The following is a 19,072-nucleotide window of genomic DNA, read 5'->3' on the forward strand; positions in this document are numbered from 1 at the left end:
TTTTGCAGGGAGATTGCCTATCTCCACTTCAGTTAGTTGTTCTTCCAGGGTTTTATCTTTTCCATTTGTCTGGTGCATATTCCTTTTCCATCTCATTGTGTCTGACTTTCTCTGTTTCCAGTCTCAGTTCCACAGGCTGCAGGATTGTCCTCTTGCTTCTAGTGTCTGTTCCCTGGTGGGTGATGCTGGTCTAAGAGGCTTGTGCAGGCTTCCTGGTAGGAGGGACTGGTGCCTGCCTATCGGTGGGTGGAGCTGGGTCTTGTCCCTCTGGTGGGCAGGCCGTGTCAAGGGGTGTGTTTAATGGACAGCTGTGGGTTCAGGAAGGTTTTAGGCAGCATGTCTGCTGATGGGTGGAGCTGTGTTCCCACCCTGTTGGTTGTTTGGCCTGAGGCATCTCAGCACTGAAGCCCTCAGGCTGTTGGGTGGGGCCAGGACTTGGTGACAAAATGGCAGCCTCCTGGAGAGTTCATGCCAATGAGTACTCCTCTGTACCTCTGCCACCAGTGTCCTCTTTTCCACAGTGAGCCATAGCCACCCCCCTGCTCTCCAGGAGACCAAGACTAGCAGGTAGGTCTGGCCCAGGCTCCTATGGAGTCCCTGCTTTTTCCATGGGTCCTGGTGTATACCCTCCAAGGGTGGAGTTTCTCTTTCCCCCAGTCCTGTGGAGTTTCTGTGATCAAGCCCCACTGGATTTCAAAGCCAAATGCTCTGGGGGGCTCCTCCTCCCAATGTTAGACCCCCAGACTGGGGAGCCTGATGTGGGGTTCAGAACTCTCACTCCTGTGGGACAACCTCTATGATGTAATTATTTTCCAGTTTGTGGGTCACCCACTCAGTGGGTATGGGATTTGATTATTTGGCACATGGGCCCCCTCCTACTGTCTCCTTGTGGCTTCTTCTTTGTCTTTTAGATGTATCTTTTTTGGTACATTCCAGTCTTTTTTCAAGTCCAATGGTTGTTTAGCAGTTATTTGTGATTTTGGTGTTTTTGTGAGAGGAGGCAAGCTCAAGTCCTTCTACTCTGCTATCTTGTCTCTACCGCCACCCCCCTGCCCCACCCTGACCTCTCCCATTTTTATCTGGACTTTGTCACTGTTGTCCCTACCTCCATAAGTTGGGCTTTATTCCCTGAAGTTTCTCCTGAGAAAGAGCTTCAGTTATTGAGTTGTAAGAATTCACAGGCTGCAGAGTTTTCAGACCGTTCAGACATTTATAGAGAGGGGACTTTTCAATGACTTGCACATTGGATTTTATGAAAACACTTCTCCCAGTTTCGACTACTATTATTAAATTGGCATAAAACAATTTCTCAGTATCTATTGGCAACTCAGGTGTTATCCTGGTCTCATTTCGATCAGGCACCCCATTGCTTCCCTTTTTTCCTATTGCAATGATTGTATTATCATATGGTCATCAATGATTGTATTATCATATGGTCATGAATTTTACTGGTCATATTTTGGGATTGGTGAGAATACCTTGTCACCTAATTTTATTGTTAAAGTTGTCCATCAGTTTTTGGTTTTGCTTAACCTGGATGCTCTCTCTGCCTCAATGGAGAAATTCAAAGAGATTCAAACAGTATGTCACTGCTGCTGCTATTTTTTCAGAATTCCAGAATAGACTCATTTTGGGGACTTCATGAAAAGGAGCCTGTTTTATTCATGACATGTTCTAACTTTTCTAAAAATTGGTTTGATGGTTTCCAGACATGTAATATTAATTGTCCCTTAGAATGCAGCAGGTGCTAAGAGGATATAGTATAGGAACCCAAGTTGAATCTGGTGAGGCTGGCTGGACATGGGTTCTAGGAGACTAGAAATAATTAGGAGTCAGTGGTTTTAGGAAAGCTTTCAGAATGAGACAGGGATGGCAAGCACCACAGCCACCACAATAATTATTATTATTTATAATTGTAATTGTATGTGCCATGAACTGTCCCAAGCACTTATGTGTAATAACTAATTCAAAACCAACCTATTACCCCAATTTTACACATGAAAACATTAAGATACAAAGAGGTTAAGTAGTTTGTCCAAATAAGTTGTTGAAAGTTATTATAGTGAGTTTGGGAATTGCCTGGTCCTGCCATCCAGACAGGTAGGCAGGCAGTATTGTTCAGAAAGGAGGCCTATGAGGAGGAAGGGAGGATTAAGTTCTAGTTGAATAAAGGTAAATGACAGGTCATCCAGACAGTGGCAAAGACACATGGAACATGAAAGGGGCCTAGGATCAGACCTGAGGAAGCAGGTCAAAAAGGCTAGAAGCAGGGGCTTCCCTGGTGGCTCAGTGGTTGAGAGTCCGCCTGCCGATGCAGGGGACACGGGTTCTTGCCCCGGTCCGGGAAGATCCCACGTGCCGTGGAGCAGCTGGGCCCGTGAGCCATGGCCGCTGAGCCTGTGCGTCCGGAGCCTGTGCTCTGCAACGGAAGAGGCCACAGCAGTGAGAGGCCCGTGTACCGCAAAAAAAAAAAAGCCTAGAAGCAAAGTGGTTTCCATGCTGAGTGTCTGTCAGACTGTTGGGCCCCGGTCATGAAAATGACTTCTGGCTATCATGACATTGGATACAAATATGGAGTGTCAGGGAACAGGGCTATCAAAACCCATCTTAAAAAACTGAGAAGGACATATCATCTGGATAGAGACAGTATCTGAGAGGTTTTTGTGAGTAGTCCTATGATATCCAGAGGTTTTTAAAAAAAATGCATGTACACCTAGAAGGCAGCCTGATGTACATCAGGTTATTCTCAAGTCAATGAGCCTAACAGTGGGAATCTGTAATATTTTCTTCAAACATAAAAAGAGTCACTAATGTCTTCTGACAGTCTTCAACAAGCAAATCTTAATGCACAATATAAGATACTGGCATACAAACTATGCATCTCATCTTTTGAGATGCAAAGGATGATCAGATATAGGATGATTTTGCATGATTTTAAAATCAGAACCATTGTAAGAACACCCTGGAATTGAGGTAAATATATATATTCCCAAAGAATGTTATTTAAGCAGAGAAATGAAATTTCAGGAAAGATCCTTATCTTGTCACTGGTGTCATATTACCTGACAACACCAGTTGCTTGATCATGCCACTCATTAATCCTGAGAAAAATCTAGGCAAACAAACATGGAGGAGCTTCATCCATAGAAACTCCTTACAGAATCCAACCTGTATCAACATAGGTAGAACATATGGGTAGTTCTGCATTCTGAGAAATTCTTGTGACTCATTCCTTATGTTGTGGTATAGCTTTGAATATATGGTGTAGGGCCAGTGTAGTTTTAACTTTGTTGTCTGCTTTGACATTTCTTTGTTTACACATAATCTTTTATTGCCTGAGAACAATCTTTCATGACATAAACTTGGGAGTATTTTTCCCACTTGTGTTTTGATGTTTGAAATCAGCAAGTCTTTTTCTAAATGTTTCTACTCATTGGTAGTATCATTGGTAATGTTCTTACTGCTTGCATGGTTTGTTCACTAGCTTTTGCTCCCTCTGCTGGATTGTAACAGCAAGCAACAATGAGAACTCCAATTCTAAAAAAGAGTCATAAACTCCCACCCCCAGCACCTTTGAACTTCAAAACTAACAAACAGGTAAACTTCATTCTAAAATAAGAGTCTCAACTTAAACTAGCTTTTTTTAGGCTTTAATTATTCCAACACATGCTTATCTTTCAACTGCACATTATGTTACTCATTATTTTAAATATGTCAACCTCATTTGGTTCCTCTTTACTTTGTAAAGAAGGAAATTGGCACATTTGCAGTGCATTCCAGAGTTTAATGTTAATATTTGCATGTAATTAATTGCTGCAGTGAATATGCATTTAAGTATATTTATTTTCTCTTTACCAAATTATGAATAAATCAGAAAGATGATTTTACACAGATTTGCAAAATCTATTTAATTAACAAACCCAAGCTGACATCTCTTATGCAAACCTGGGTTTAGAATGTCCTGTGAGATTTAAAAATTATGAGTCTGTGATATCTTAACCTCCTTCACCAAAACAGTAAAGAATACAGAAAACTGAACAATTTCATTTATTTTGGTGGATAACAAAAGCAAACAAGAATCCTAGGAGAATTCATATGCCTAACTGGAATATAGTTTGTTGCAGTTGTTTGTGCCAATACATATTTAAGTGATAGAATTGATTCTAATTTATTTATCAGCAGTGTAAAGTAAAAAGAAAAAAATTTTTTTCTAGTAGGATACTTGCTCATTTTGTCCATAGGTGGGTTACCCAGCCCAACGTTCTTTAAGGTTAACATCTGATGAAGAGTAATATATTCTGCCTGTATATGTGCATATTTAGTTACACTGGGATGAAAATCAGCTACTGGTCCCAAAGAGTTTTGGAAATATCATCATGGGCAGAGAGAATGCCCCCACTTGTGCCAAGTTGTATAAAATGAGGCTTTCTTACTGGTTATCCTATTAAAGGGTCAAGAAGATGGTGAATTTATAAATAGATCTCCTGATTACCAGCAGAAAGGGTAACACTCTCAAGGTTTTAGCTTCTGCATTTGGCAGTAACTGATTTTATCCTTAATCCCTGCAGTCAATAGATGTCTATTTTTAGTTAAATTTGCTCTTTAACAATATTTAAGGAATACAGTGTCAATGTGTGCAAGGATCTTAACTAGCTGATAAGGTTAAAGAATACAAGAGGAGAAGGAAGTGCCGAGGTCAAGCAGGCAGTACAAAATGCAGAGACTAATGTCAAAACGTCTTCCAAGCAACATGTAAATGCAAATATTAAGCCCCAAGAGTTAAAAGTCATTTGGCTCCAGCAATCCTCTTCTCTCCCTTCTTGCCCTCTCTATTCTTGTGTTCTACATAGCTCACATTTTTCCAAAATGCTGGCCTGTCTGAGGCCAAAAATTTAGGGTGAAGCATTACTACTTTAGAAAGCCATTTTTCAATCTTATACTTGAATTAGCTTTTATATTTACAAGATCAGAAGCTGACATGCTAAATATACATAAGCTAAAGGACTACTTAAGAGAGAATTTAATGCTGCAAGAAGCTCTACTTCTTATTCCATTATGATCTGCTTACTAAGTCTAAAAGGCATATGCTTCATTAAGCTACTTAATTAAAGGTTTTAGTTCAAAGCAATTGCACAGCTTTTAACTTCCCACTGGAAACTGCATGTAATTCACGGGCTGGGTAAAGTAATATTTCAATTACCTGAGTAAAATGCAAATGTAAGAAATTAAGACAGCTACCTGATATCAATACTGATGATTATTTTGGTGACAATACACGATAATAGAAACTGAATACCATGTTTGCCTCTATCTTGCAATACAACTAGGAAAGTTATAAAGAGAAATTGACATGAAAATATTTATATTCATCAATGCACTGCAATATTAAATATCTAGGCTTTGAAAAAAAGGAAATTGTAAATTGTTAAATCCTAACAATTTCATTTGAAATTAAGTGAGGAGTACATATGAATTACTACAAAGAAATAACTTTGTCCTCTAGATAAGTAGGTTTGGACACCTGATACCACTTTGAGACTTTGAGAGATAGTACCTTCATATATAAGGAAAGGTAGTTTTTTACATTTTTAAATTGGTTAATGACAGGTAGTAAGAAAGAAAAAGATTTAAGTAAATGACTGTTGTCCATTAACAGTTCATCCCGAACTCATTATCAAAGTGTCCATCAAATTATGTATACATGACTAGGCAAAATTGAATTAGAAAGCAGTGCTTGGTGAATTTGTCCTTCTGTTTCCAAGGAAACAGGTGCAGGATTGCATCTCTTTAGGATGGTTTTAAAGTGGAAAACTGCAGTACATTAATATTCCAGAAAGTTCAAAACTTAATATATGTCATAGAGTTTTGAATTTATTGGGTTTGGGTTTTTGAAATAGCAGCTTATAGCATGCCTATATACCGCATGTTTGTTTGATGCTCTTTTGCCATCCCCTCACCCCCATTTCAGTAGAATGGCTTAAGAATAAAGGTCTTTCCTTATTGACTTTGCATCATTAGCATATAACACAGGTTCTAGCTTAATTTCTTATTTAATAAAAGCATTTTGAATGAATAACATATAGTAATATAATCTATTTTCTCCTTCGAGTTATAAGAAAAAGTGAGCTTTAGTGTCGGACTAAAATGTATTGAATCCTGACTCCAATATTTAATTAGCTCTGTGAACATTAGGTCAATCACATGAACTTTCTCCATATAGGTTCCATATTTAATTGGGGATAATAACAAAACCTAAGTCATGGAATTGTCATTTTTAACTACTGCAATTATTATTAAGCATCTAGCATAATGTTTGACATAGTAAGAAAACAATAGTAGCTCTATAATAATTACAATACCTGTAACTACTGGTGCTGCTACTAATTCTTGCTAGGTGGTGCTGTAGATGCTCTGTATCCTCAATCATCACTATAACCTTGTATGATTACCTTCCTGCTGCTGACAGGTACCAGAGAGAAGACCTAGTGCTACTTGAGTCCTAAACTGTGAGGTCAGTATTTAAACCCTCCTCTGCTTGATTCCGAAGCCTGGGGTTTTTTCAGTACAACGTGCTGCCTCTTCTGGATATGTTTCAAAAACCCTGAAAGGTGTAATCTCTATCTTTAAGTTTTTCAAATGATTTCTATAAGATTCATTACAGAAGATAGTTACTTTAAAATCAGTAGGTTGTATAAAGGAATTTTCCCACACTTCATTTTCACTTTTTCAGAAAGTCAATTAATTAGGTTTCTTGATGTAGTACAGGAAAGCATAAAACTGAATTTTTAACATGGAAGTAAACATCTAGGTTCCATTTCCATCTAGGTTCCTGAATCTTGCTCAGGAGTCACCCCGGTGGCCTCAGAGAATTTCCAAAAGCCCTCTTTACTCATGTCTGTCTTGTTATATAGGCCCTGGCCATACCTTCTTTTAGAAAGAGTTATCAATGTTTACTCATCAGCTGGGTCCATTGATTGATTACCATGGGAGAAATACTCTACTACAAGAAGAGAAAAACTCCCTTCTTCTAAAGGTACAGTCAGATTCATACTTGATCCCACAAACTTTTCAGTAAAGAAATGAATGTTAGATATTTTGTTGGGGATCTTCAGTAGAACTAGATTATAATAACTCACATGCAAACAGTGTTCCAGTTTAAAAAACACTCATATATTTTATGTACTGAATATAAATAAATCCCTGTGACATTAGTGCTAACATGGGAATACTGCATATTTGAAAACAGCAATGACACCCTCCCAATGAAAACAAAAAAACCCCAAAAACAGCAGAGGCCCAGGACTAGTGACTAAAGTTACACCGAGAAAGTAGTATATTCAGTGTTATTCCACATGAACCTTTGCACTACAGTATTCAGATTAATGTTGAATAGATGTAAACTGAAAAATTCTAGAGAGATATTTACCTGGCTGATGAGTAAGTGGAGATTTGGCAAACAGTGCAATGATAAGGCACAGAAAAACAGCCTTTAAAAACTAGGAACAAATTGCATTTTCTTTAATTATTTTCTAGTTAATCACAAGTTATGTTTATAGTTATAGAGTGGATAAAGTCATAGATATCTTGGCAAATGCACCAAAAAGTATTAGACTGAATTTTCAGATATTCTACTGTTATGACCTATAAAAATGGCAGATTCAACAAATGTAATAAATATTTTTGGAATGCATGTATTATTGCTGTTGAAATGCTTTAATTACAACCAATATTAAATTAGTTTTGATTCTCAAACCTAATCCCCATTAGGTGGGAAATTAACAGTATGGAACATATAATTCATAAAGGAATAATTCTTATTTTGAGCAATTGAATATGTATTAGGAACATATGCTTGTATAGTTATTTTTAAATTTCTAAAGATAATTACCTAATCTACAGATTCAATGCAATCCCTATCAAATTACTAATGACATTTTTCACAGAATTTGAACAAAAACATTGTAATTTGTATGGAAACACAGAAAGACCCCAAAGAGCCAAAGCAATCTTAAGAAAGATAGAGCTGGAGGAATAAGGCTCCCTGACTTCAGAATATACTACAAAGTTACAGTCATCAAAAGAGTATGGTACTGGCACATATACAGAAATATAGATCAATGGAACAGGACAGAAAGTCCAGAGATGAACCCACATACCTATGGTCACCTAATCTATGAGGAAGGAGGCAAGAATATACAATGGAGGAAAGACAGTCTCTTCAATAAGTGGTGCTGGGAAAACGAGACAGCTACGTGTAAAAGAATGAACTTAAAACATTCCCTAACATCATACAGAAAAATAAAATGGATTAAAGACCTAAATGTAAGGCCAGATACTATAAAAGTCTTAGAGGAAAATATAGGCAGACATAAATGTAGCAAGATCTTTTTTGATCTACCTCCTAGAATAATGAAAATAAAAACAAACAAATGGGACCTGATTAAACGTTTAGCTTTTGCACAGCAAAGGAAACCATAAACAAAATGAAAAGACAACCCTCAGAATGGGAAAAATATTTGCAAACGAAGAGACCCACAAGGGATTAATCTCCAAAATATACAAACAGCTCATGCAGCTCAACATCAAAAAAACAAACAACCTAATCAAAAAATGGGCAGAAGATCTAAATAGACATTTCTCCAAAGAAGACATACAGATGGCCAAAAAGCACATGAAAAGATGCCCAACATCACTAATGATGAGAGAAATGCATATCAAAACTACAATGAGGTATCACCTCACACTGGTCAGAATGGCCATCATCAAAAAATCTACAAACAATAAATGCTGGAGAGGGTGTGGAGAAAAGGGAACCCTCCTATGCTGTTGGTGGGAAGGTAAATTGGTACATTCTATGGAGAACAGATGGAAGTTCCTTAAAAAACTAACAACAGAGCTACCATAATATCCAGCAATCCCACTCCTGGGCATATATCTGGAGAAAACCACAATTTGAAAAGATACATGCACCCCAATGTTCACTGCAGCACTATTGACAATAGCCAGGACATGGAAGCAATCTAAATGTCCATCAGCAGAGGAATGGATAAAGAGGTGGTACGTACATACAATGGAATATTACTCAGCCATAAAAAAGAAAATACTGCCATTTGTAGCAACATGGATGGTCCTAGAGATTGTCATACTGAGTGAAGTCAGAAAGAAAAAGATATCATATGGTAGCGCTTATATGTGGAATCTGAAAAAAGGTACAAATGAACTTATTTACAAAACAGTCACAGATATAGAAAACAAACTTACAGTTACCAAGGGGGAAAAGGGGGGAAGGATAAATTGGGATATCTAACACACTGCTATATATAAAATAGGTAACTAATAAGGACCTATTATATAGCACAGGGAACTGTACTCAATACTCTGTAATGGTCTATATGGGAAAAGCATCTAAAAAAGAGTGGATGTATGTATGATTCACTTTGTTGTACACCTGAAATTAACACAACATTGTAAATCAAGTATACTCCAATAAAAATTTTAAAAGTCATAGAGAAAGAAGAAATAAAGAAGACAAAGGCGTTTTTTTCTTCTCTAGATAATAAAGTTAGGGTAGGGTTATTCTCTGAATTGCATGTGGTGATTAGAAAAAGTAGCTTTCTGGATGAGTGTGAGTGAAAAACTTTTATTAAAGAAGTGAAAATATTTACAAAAAAAAGATAATATTTTGAAAAAGGATGGTGCAGATCAAGGGTTCTCAGTGTGTCCACAAAGTCTATATGATTTTGATAATAATAAGATAATACTTTTCACTGTCACTTCTCATGAATGTACAAGGAGTCTTCTGTAGGCTACATGGTGTGTTATAATAGACAATATAGAAGCATTTGTAAGAATCCAGCTATCTTTTTTTGACCAGTTTTTAATGCAATTAAAAAAAAATAATGCTAATCTTACTATTTGGTTTTGCTTTATAAAATATATTTCTTTTTCAAAAATATGTTACTTATATTGTATAATGGATTATTACATATTACCTTCAATAAATTAATAAATTTTAAAGTTTCTGGTTTGTTTCAACATAATAAATATTAATAATTAGAGCCCACATAAATAAAAGCTCTTCATGCTCTTCATGGGTTTACAATAAAATTTAAGTTCCATATGACTAAAAAGCTTGAGAACTTTTTAAAGTTCTCTAAAGAAACAAGAAAATACTATTTATTCCATCTTAAACTATGTTCTTACTTTTTACAAATCCCAGTGATATACACCTTTATGGTCCTTGTAATTTATGAGAAGTCATTTAAAATAGATCTGTTTAAAAACCCTTAAAGCATTTTATTCATGACATAAAAAATAAAAACCAATATACCCTGAGAAAACCATACTTCCAAAAGAGTCATGTACCACAATGTTCATTGCAGCTCTATTTACAATAGCCAGGACATGGAAGCAACCTAAGTGTCGATTGACAGGTGAATGTCTATAGAAGATGTGGCACGTATATACAATGGAATATTACTCAGCCATAGAAAGGAATGAAATTGAGTTTTTTGTAGCGAGGTGGATGGACCCAGAGTCTGTCATACAGAGTGAAGTAAGTCAGAAAGAGAAAAACAAATACCATATGCTAACACGTATATTATGTATGGAATCTAAAAAAAAAATGTTTCTGAGGAACCTACGGGCAGGACACGAATAAAGATGCAGGCGTAGAGAATGGACTTGAGGATATGGGGAGGGGGAAGGGTAAGCTGGGACGAAGTGAGAGAGTGGCATTGACATATATACACTACCAAATGTAAAATAGATAGTTAGTGGGAAGCAGCTGCATAGCACAGGGAGATCAGCTCAGTGCTTTGTGACCACCTAGAGGGGTGGGATAGGGAGGGTGGGAGGGAGATGCATGAAGGAGGGGATATATGTATACATACAGCTGATTCACTTTGTTATACAGCAGAAACTAACACACCACTGTAAAGCAATTATACTCCAATAAAGATGTTAAAAAAAAATATTGAGCTCCTTAGAAATTGCTCCTTTTGCAAAATATATTTATAACTTAACCAAAATAAATAATTCATACCTCGCCAAGTGAGTAATAACGTCTTGGGATCTGGGAGTCCGGATAGATGTTTTCAAGGTACCAAGAAAAGGGCTTACACTTCAGATTTTCTCTTAGTGTTCTTCTGACTGACACATCTCCATAATCCACTTTGACAACACCTGCAATTTTGCAGAGAAACACACAAATCAGTTCGTGCTATTTTCATTTCAGCACTGTTTCACTGTTTACTTTGCTATCAGTTTTTTTCTCTATAATTAAAATTTCATCAAATTGAATTGCATATGCAGCTGCTACTACACTGATTTTCTTAGTATCATCCAATTAGTACATTAAATGGATATTAAAAGGTTTTCCATTGGTTTTGACTTTTCAAATGCAAATATTTATCACCAAGTACTTGTACTTCCTAGATTGAATAATTAATCAACTAAGTGTAATTTGGTATTAATTTAATATCTCACAATCAAAGCTTAATTGAGCTGTGTGATAATGTGGTTGATTCTAATAAAAATTCCAGTAGCTCCACTATTTTTATTATTGCTCATATTTTCCCTTTAGTATCATTTATTCACCACTTGTGGATTTCATGAGAAATTTACATAAATATAATCCTCACAGTGGACGGCACATATGTGTTCTAAATTTTCCTTCTTCAATTTTTATTCTATCTAGGTTTACCATAGACCTAATATTTTTTTTTACTGATTTTTTTTTTCCTATCTTATTTTACAAGTTAGCATAAACCACTTCAAATCCTTGAGTAAGTTAGTAAATATATAAGCATAAAGAAACATAAGTAAATGAAATATACTTACATGTGTATATTAAAATTGCTTAATTGTACTTCATATAATAGACTATGAATATTTCCATTGAAGATCATAAAAGAATGCTCTTTAGTTGAGAAATTAAAATAACAATGCCACTGATTTTTATATAAAAGATACGGTGACATGAATTGCTCATTAATATTAAAATGACAATTGAAATGACTAAACTGTGATAAGATGACAGTTATTTCTTAGATTATTTTGAAAAGGTCTCTGTTTAACATGTTTAAGACTAGTAAGCAACCAGACTTTGGCACAGGAAGAAAATGGGCCAGTATTTAGTATATTCTATCCCAACCAAACAGCAAAGCCAATTAGTCATTTTGTAAGAAAGGAACAGCTGTTTAGGAAATTGAAATGTCTGTAACTAATACCATTATTTGGGTCACTATTTTCAAATGAGGTGATACTCTTGAAGCTCAGTCACCTGCCAGTCCTTCCCACCCCCCCACCACCCGTTTCAGAATTTTTGTTTTCTCAAAATTAAATGTCTTACTGTTGTTAGAAAGCATTCTGCTGTGCTTAAGCAGCCAAAGCATTTCCTTCTAAAATAAAATATTGATTTTTCTAGCTAGTGTTTGGATGAAAACAATGTGATCTTTGTGCTTTTTAGACAGATAAATACTTCCTTTCAAAATAATTCTATCCAGAACTTCCAATCTGGAGTGCAGCTTTCAAAAGAAGAGGTTCAAAAACATTTACAAAATAGATCACGAAAAGAATTTCTCTTTGTGTTAAGAGCTACGCAAATAGTCTTGAAAATCTTATAGATGCTATTGGACCCAGAAAAAAAAGGCACTGCTGCTTCAAAGGACTTAGTTCAACAGTTAGTTTTACAGTTCTGGTTTCATTTTCAAGGTGGGCAAATTTAATCAAAGTGGCTTATTTATATATCAGTATGCTCCCTTTTCATCATGTTAAGATTTAGTATTCCTGGCTCCAGAACTGTTTCCTAGGAGGCTTTTATGAGCACTTTCCTGATTGGAAGAAAGTTTAAAGGTTCATTTGCATATATTTTACATGAGATAAGAGAAAATGTTAATTGCCCACATCAGATTTTTCAAAGGGTGGTTGGTGGAGAATGATAGAGCTTATTGAGCTTATTACCATTAGAAATGCACAGAAATACTGTGGACTTAATATTTAGGTAAGCATTGCTTTTCCCCTCTGTATGGTTTTCCTACTTAGAGGTAAGATATTCAATATTATGTAAGACACAGAAGTGCTCACCAAACATTCATCAATTCCTCCACATTTCTCAGAACGCTGCAGTTAGGCAAGGACATCTGACTGGTTCTGACCAATGTCCCTCTGGTTGTAAGAATAGAAGGACTTGTTTGAGACCTGTCAGCTCTCTTTTCCTCTGCTACAGGCCTCATACTCCTGTATGTGCAGCTACAAGATGGTGAGACCTGTTAGTGTCAATGAGTGACTATGAAATAGAGTCTGAATTAGATTATTCATTTCCATGGCTTAAAATACTATCTCACTTGTTTCCCAAACTCTTTATTGCCAACCCAAACCTCTCTGAAGTAGTTTATCCCATTGTTTACTCAGCAATCTTACTGGGATTTCTAATAGGCGCCACAAATTTGACACAGTCAAAAAGGTCCTCTTGATTTCCCACATGATCCATCTTCAAGGTTCTACATTTCAGTAAGTAGCACAAATATCCACCCATTTTTTCAAGGCAAAAACGAGGGAGTATTCCTTTTATCTCACAGACACATTCAATTCATTAGCAATTCACAATATGGATCTTTCTACTTACTGTGGGGTTACATCCTGAAAAACCTATTGTAAGTTGAAAATATCGTTAAGTCCAAAATGCACTCAATACACCTAACCTACCAAACATAATAGCTGAGCTGAGCCTACCGTAAATGTGCTCGGAACACTTACATTAGCCTGCAAGTGGGCAAAATCATCTAACATCAATCCAATTTTATAAAAAATTATTGAATATCTCATGTACTTTATTGAATATTGTACTGAAAGTGAAAAACAGAATGATTGAATGGATACAGAATAGCTGAAAGTGAAAAACAAATGATTGAGTAGATACGAAATGGTTTTAAGTATATCAGTTGTTCACCCTCCTGATTGCACGCTGACTGGGAGCTGGGACTGCCTAGCTTCTCAAGAGAGCATCACACTGCATGTTGCTAGCCAGGAAAAATATCAAAAACTGAAATTAAAAAAAAAAAAAAACTGAAATTTGAGAAGTACAGTTTCTACTGAATACATATTGCTTTCATGCCATAGTAGAGTCAAAAAATTAAGTTGAATCATCATGAGTCAGGGACTATCTGTATATCCCCAGCCCCTCTACCATCCCCATTACCATCCTGGTCCCACTCTCTCATCTCTTGCCTAGACTAGCATTGCCGTAGCCTCTTCACTCGTCCTCCTGACATCTTACATTTCTCCATCTATCCTTTATTTATTATTGCCTGCTCCCTAGGCAATATATTTGAAATATAAATAAAATCATGTGCTCCTCTGCTCCAGAGCTTCCAATAGTTTTCCACTGTGCTAAAAATAATTGACAATATCCTAGCCATGGCCAAAGCTTCTTCATGAAATGACTCTTGGTTATCTCTCTGAATTAATCACCTATATTCACTTCATTGTAGCAACACTGGCTTTCTCTTTCTCTCTCTTTTTCCCCCCCCCGTCTGGAAAGGTATTACCCTGGAACTTAGGTGAGTTGTCCTACACTTTGTCCAAATCTCTGCTCAAACTTTACTTCCTCAGGCTCACCCTGACCTTCCTATCTAAATTGATTGCCCTTCCTCTCATCCTGGTAATGCTCTATCCCGCTATCCTGCTTAATTGTTCTCCAGCACACTTGCTAGCACTTGGTGTCATATCACAGGTTAATTCTCTCATTGCCTCCCCAACGAAAACTTTGGACACATTATTTAATCTCTTGAAGCCTAAGGTATTCTGTCTGATGATATCTTGTACGATGGTGTGAATACTAAATAATATCTGAAAAAGGCATAGTACGGTGCGTGGTGTATAATAATTACTGAATACATATTATGTATTTTAGTGGACACCTGTTGTTTTTGCCTGCCCAACATCCATTCTGCATTTTGGTAAGAGCATTCAGGTTTTCTTTGGGCAACCATCACAGCCCCACTTTCACTTTGTGTGTCTTGGTGACCACGTCCCCCTTCCTGCCTTTCCAGCTCCACTGGGATGATAGAATAAAGGCATTATCACCAATGAATCTTGCTGAAATTCACATTCTGATTCAGGTGGTCTAGAGGTAGGCCTGAGAGTCCGGATACCTAACAAGTTCCCAGGGGATGGTGCTGTTGCAGCAGGCCAAATTCTGAATAACACCCAAGACAATCAAAGCAGTCCATTTCTCAGCCTTACTCAACAACCCATCATAATGATTGGCTCAGGAATGGGCATGTGAACTATCTAGGCTAATAAAAGTATACTCTGACAACTTTCTAGGACTGTTAGGAAGTTGAAGCTCTGTTTCTTCTGGAATTGCTAGCTGTAAAGATGATTAAAGCCTGGAGCTGCTGAGGCTACCATATAGAGAATGCCTAAGACAGTGAAGCCAATACAGGAGTAAAACAGATGGAAAGAAAAGCAGGCAAAGATAGACAGCATAAGTCAGGCCAACATTAAGTCAGCAGATATTTATCATGTTCCAACCATATACAGGGCACAGTTTTCTAAGTACTTGGAATACATCAGTGAACAAATAAAAGTATCTTTCTCAATGGAGTTTACATTCTAGGGTAAGGAAACATAAGCAAACAGTAATACATTAGAAGGTGATACGTGCTATGACAAAAATAGAATAGGGTGAGGGAAGAAGGTTGCAATAGAAGGAATCAATGAATTATGATTTTCTTCGAAGGCAACTTACAAGAATTGTAAGTTTTTAAGGTAAGTCTTTCAATGGGACTTGAACAAATGCTGGAGAAGCTCTGACCGAGTTTCATGATGAATTAGAATAAAAAGTATTTTAAGTAACTCTACATTTGCAGGTTTGATTAATAGGTAAATGATAACATTTATGGGCAGTTATATTTTATTTAATCTGTCATTCATCATTTTAAAATCTATTTCATGGTAGTATTGAATTTAGATACATAGAACAATTATGCTTTAATTCTTTTTTTTTTTTTTTTGATTTTTTTTTTTTTTTTTTTTGCGGTATGCGGGCCTCTCACTGTTGTGGCCTCTCCCATTGTGGGGCACAGGCTCCGGACGCGCAGGCTCAGCGGCCATAGCTCGTGGGCCTAGCCGCTCCGCGGCATGTGGGATCCTCCCGGACCCGGGCACGAACCCATGTACCCTGCATCGGCAGGCGGGCTCTCAACCACTGTGCCACCAGGGAAGCCCCATGCTTTAATTCTTTAAATAGATAATAGATAGAAGGTCATAATAATCTGTTAAGTTCTTCCCACGTAGATACCTAATAAGCCTAATAGTTCTGGTTTACCTATAATCAAAGTACCTGATGACAGAATAGCCTGATTATAGATTAAAGTTTAGAGTTTTGTGCATAAGAATACATACTGCAGCATGGCTTAAAGTGGAGAAAATGGGAAATAATTTCCTTCAATAAGAGAATTCTTAAGTAAATCAATGGTATACCTAATTGACAAAATATAATTGCTGTATTGAAATAATTTTGTCTGTATAAAATATGGGAAGTGTAAATAAAATATAAAGAACTTTTATTACACTGTCATTGTAACTGAGTAGAATGAAAATGTATGGAACAAAAATAACTGAAAAATAAAAACAGTACATTCCCTTTGCTACTAGAAAAAGAAAAAAATGTTAAAAAATCTTTTTCCTTAAGCACAAAAGTTAAAACTGTACAGTTTATGTACAATGATATATTAATATACTTATTATAGATACAATGATATATTAACAATATACTTATTATAGATACGTATACATAGTTTCAGCTAAGAATTTTTTGATATTTTCAAAATTCCTTATAAAGAGAAAATCGTCCTTATTTTGTTATTTTCTTTGAAAAATTGTCATCAAAAGCTTTTTGAATAAGGATCTACATTTCTTCTTAAGTGTAATAAAAAGATAGATCATTTTTAAGCCAACTAGGGATTACTGTATTCTAGAGTATCTAAGTACTATACTGTGTCAGATGTTTAGCAGATTAGTTGGAATATTTTTTTAATTTAAAAATACTCTTTTAATCTGCCATTTTAATTTTTACCCATTCTTAATTTGCATATAAGTTACCCAGGCTCATAACCGTTCATTAGGAAGTCGCTGGATAGAACTATATTAAGAGGCTGATGACCCATGCCAGCTAATAATACACAGTGATTATCTATTAAATTTATCATTTACTATTACTACTTCAGTTTTATTTTAACGGAATAAAAATGAGATAATGAATTGTACAAAGATCACAGTGTCTGCTGAGAGCAACAGCACATAGAACAATCAAATATCAGACAACTTCTCAATTTATTTAAGTTTATCTGATCTTTATAGTCAAAAGTGTGGGCAGGTCAGAAGGTGGCAAAGACGGTGGAGTAGGAAGACCCTGAACTCACCTCCCAGAGACAAACCAAAATTATAACTATTTGCGTAATAACTATCTATACAAATGACCAGAAGATTTATTCCAACTGAAGACATAAAGAAGGAACCACATAGTATGATATGAGTCACAGACTTAGAGAACGAACGTGGTTACTGGGTGGGGAGAAGGGATAGATTGAGAGTTGGGGATTAACATGTACACACTGCTATATTTAAAATAGATAACCAACAAGGACCTACTCTATAGCACAGGGAACTCTGCTCAATATTCTGTAATAACCTAAATGGGAAAATAATTTGAAAAAGAATAGATACATACATATGTATCACTGAATCACTTTGCTGTACACCTGAAACTAACACAATATCGTTAATCAACTATGATATAAAATAAAAATTAAAAAAAAAAGGAACCACAGTAAGATTAGTAGGAATGATGGAGACACAATATAGTTAGAACCCAAAACTTCAGGGTTGGCAACCCACAAATGGGAGGGATATCACAATTATAGAGGTTCTCTGCAAGGAATGAGGGGTCTGAGCCCCATATTGAGCCACCTAGCCCAGGGATCCTGCACCAGGAAGATAAGGCCCTAGAATGTCTGGCTTTGAAGACTAGCAGGGCTTATGTTCAGGAGAGTGGGAAGGCTATAGGAAACAGAGATTTCACTGTTAAAGGGCTCATGCAGAATCTCGTACAATCCAAATCAAAGCCCAGAGATGGTAGTTTGAAAGGAGCCTGGGTCAGACCCGTTTGCTGATCTTGGAGAGGCAGGAGACAACTGGGCCTCCTTCTGGGGATGAAGGAGTTGGCCACTGGATGCAGCCATTTTGGGGGGCTCATTTTACTCCTATAATATTATTGCTGGCAAGTGACATTTTGAAATCCTCCCTCTACCCTGTAAGTGCCAGGGGCCAGCAACAGCCCCAATTCCCCATGGTATGCAGATAGCTGAGTGGGGACTGGGCCATGCATACCAGCAGGCCAGCACCAGTCCCATGACCCCCGGACCCCAGAGTCAGCCATGCTGGGACCCAGCCTGGACCATCAGTGGGCTAGCACCAACCCTGGCATCCCTGGTCATCAACCAGTCACTCTAAGACCTGGCCCTGCCCACCAGCTGGCAGAAACCAGCCCTGCACCCCACTGGGCTCTGCAGCCAGCCACTCCAGGACCCAATCCTGCTCATTAGGGGGCCAGCAGCCACCACACCAGGCAAGGCCTGGCAATCAACCTGGCCAGGGGCCAGCCCTGCCTATCAGCAAGCCAACAGTAGTTGGCTCTGCCACAGGAGAAAGGCAACGTGCTGCCCACATAGAGCATAAAGAACACAAAGCTCTAGTGACCAGAGGGGAGTGTGCTGCTGGGCCCTATAGGAAGTCACCTAAATAAGGCCACATTTTAAACATTGGAAGACATAACCTCCCTAATACATAGAAATAAACACAGAAAGTTAGGCAAGATGAGGCTAGAGAGGAATATGTTCCAAACGAAGGAACAAGATAAAACCATAGAAAAAAGCTAAATGAAGTGAAGATAAATAGCCTACCTGACAAAGGCTTAAAGGTAATAATCATAAAGATGTTCAACAAACTTGGGAAAAGAATAGATGAAATTAGAAGTTTAACAAAGAGTTAAAAAATATAAAGACTC

General features: G+C 37.0%; 1 protein-coding gene across 2 annotated transcripts in view; it reads right to left on the reverse strand.

The window, feature by feature from the left end:
• The window catches only part of GALNT13 (polypeptide N-acetylgalactosaminyltransferase 13), a 552,783-nt gene that overhangs the window by 55,828 nt on the left and 477,883 nt on the right, over window positions 1-19,072 (reverse strand). For both annotated transcript variants that reach the window (XM_024735936.1, XM_024735937.1), the window contains one exon: window positions 11,045-11,184. In XM_024735936.1, the coding sequence (XP_024591704.1) occupies window positions 11,045-11,184 (140 nt within the window). The remainder of the gene's footprint in view (window positions 1-11,044; window positions 11,185-19,072) is intronic.

This window comes from Neophocaena asiaeorientalis, unplaced genomic scaffold, assembly GCF_003031525.2.
Source record: "Neophocaena asiaeorientalis asiaeorientalis breed wild unplaced genomic scaffold, Neophocaena_asiaeorientalis_V1.1 scaffold72, whole genome shotgun sequence".
In the NCBI taxonomy this organism is placed as follows: domain Eukaryota; kingdom Metazoa; phylum Chordata; class Mammalia; order Artiodactyla; family Phocoenidae; genus Neophocaena; species Neophocaena asiaeorientalis.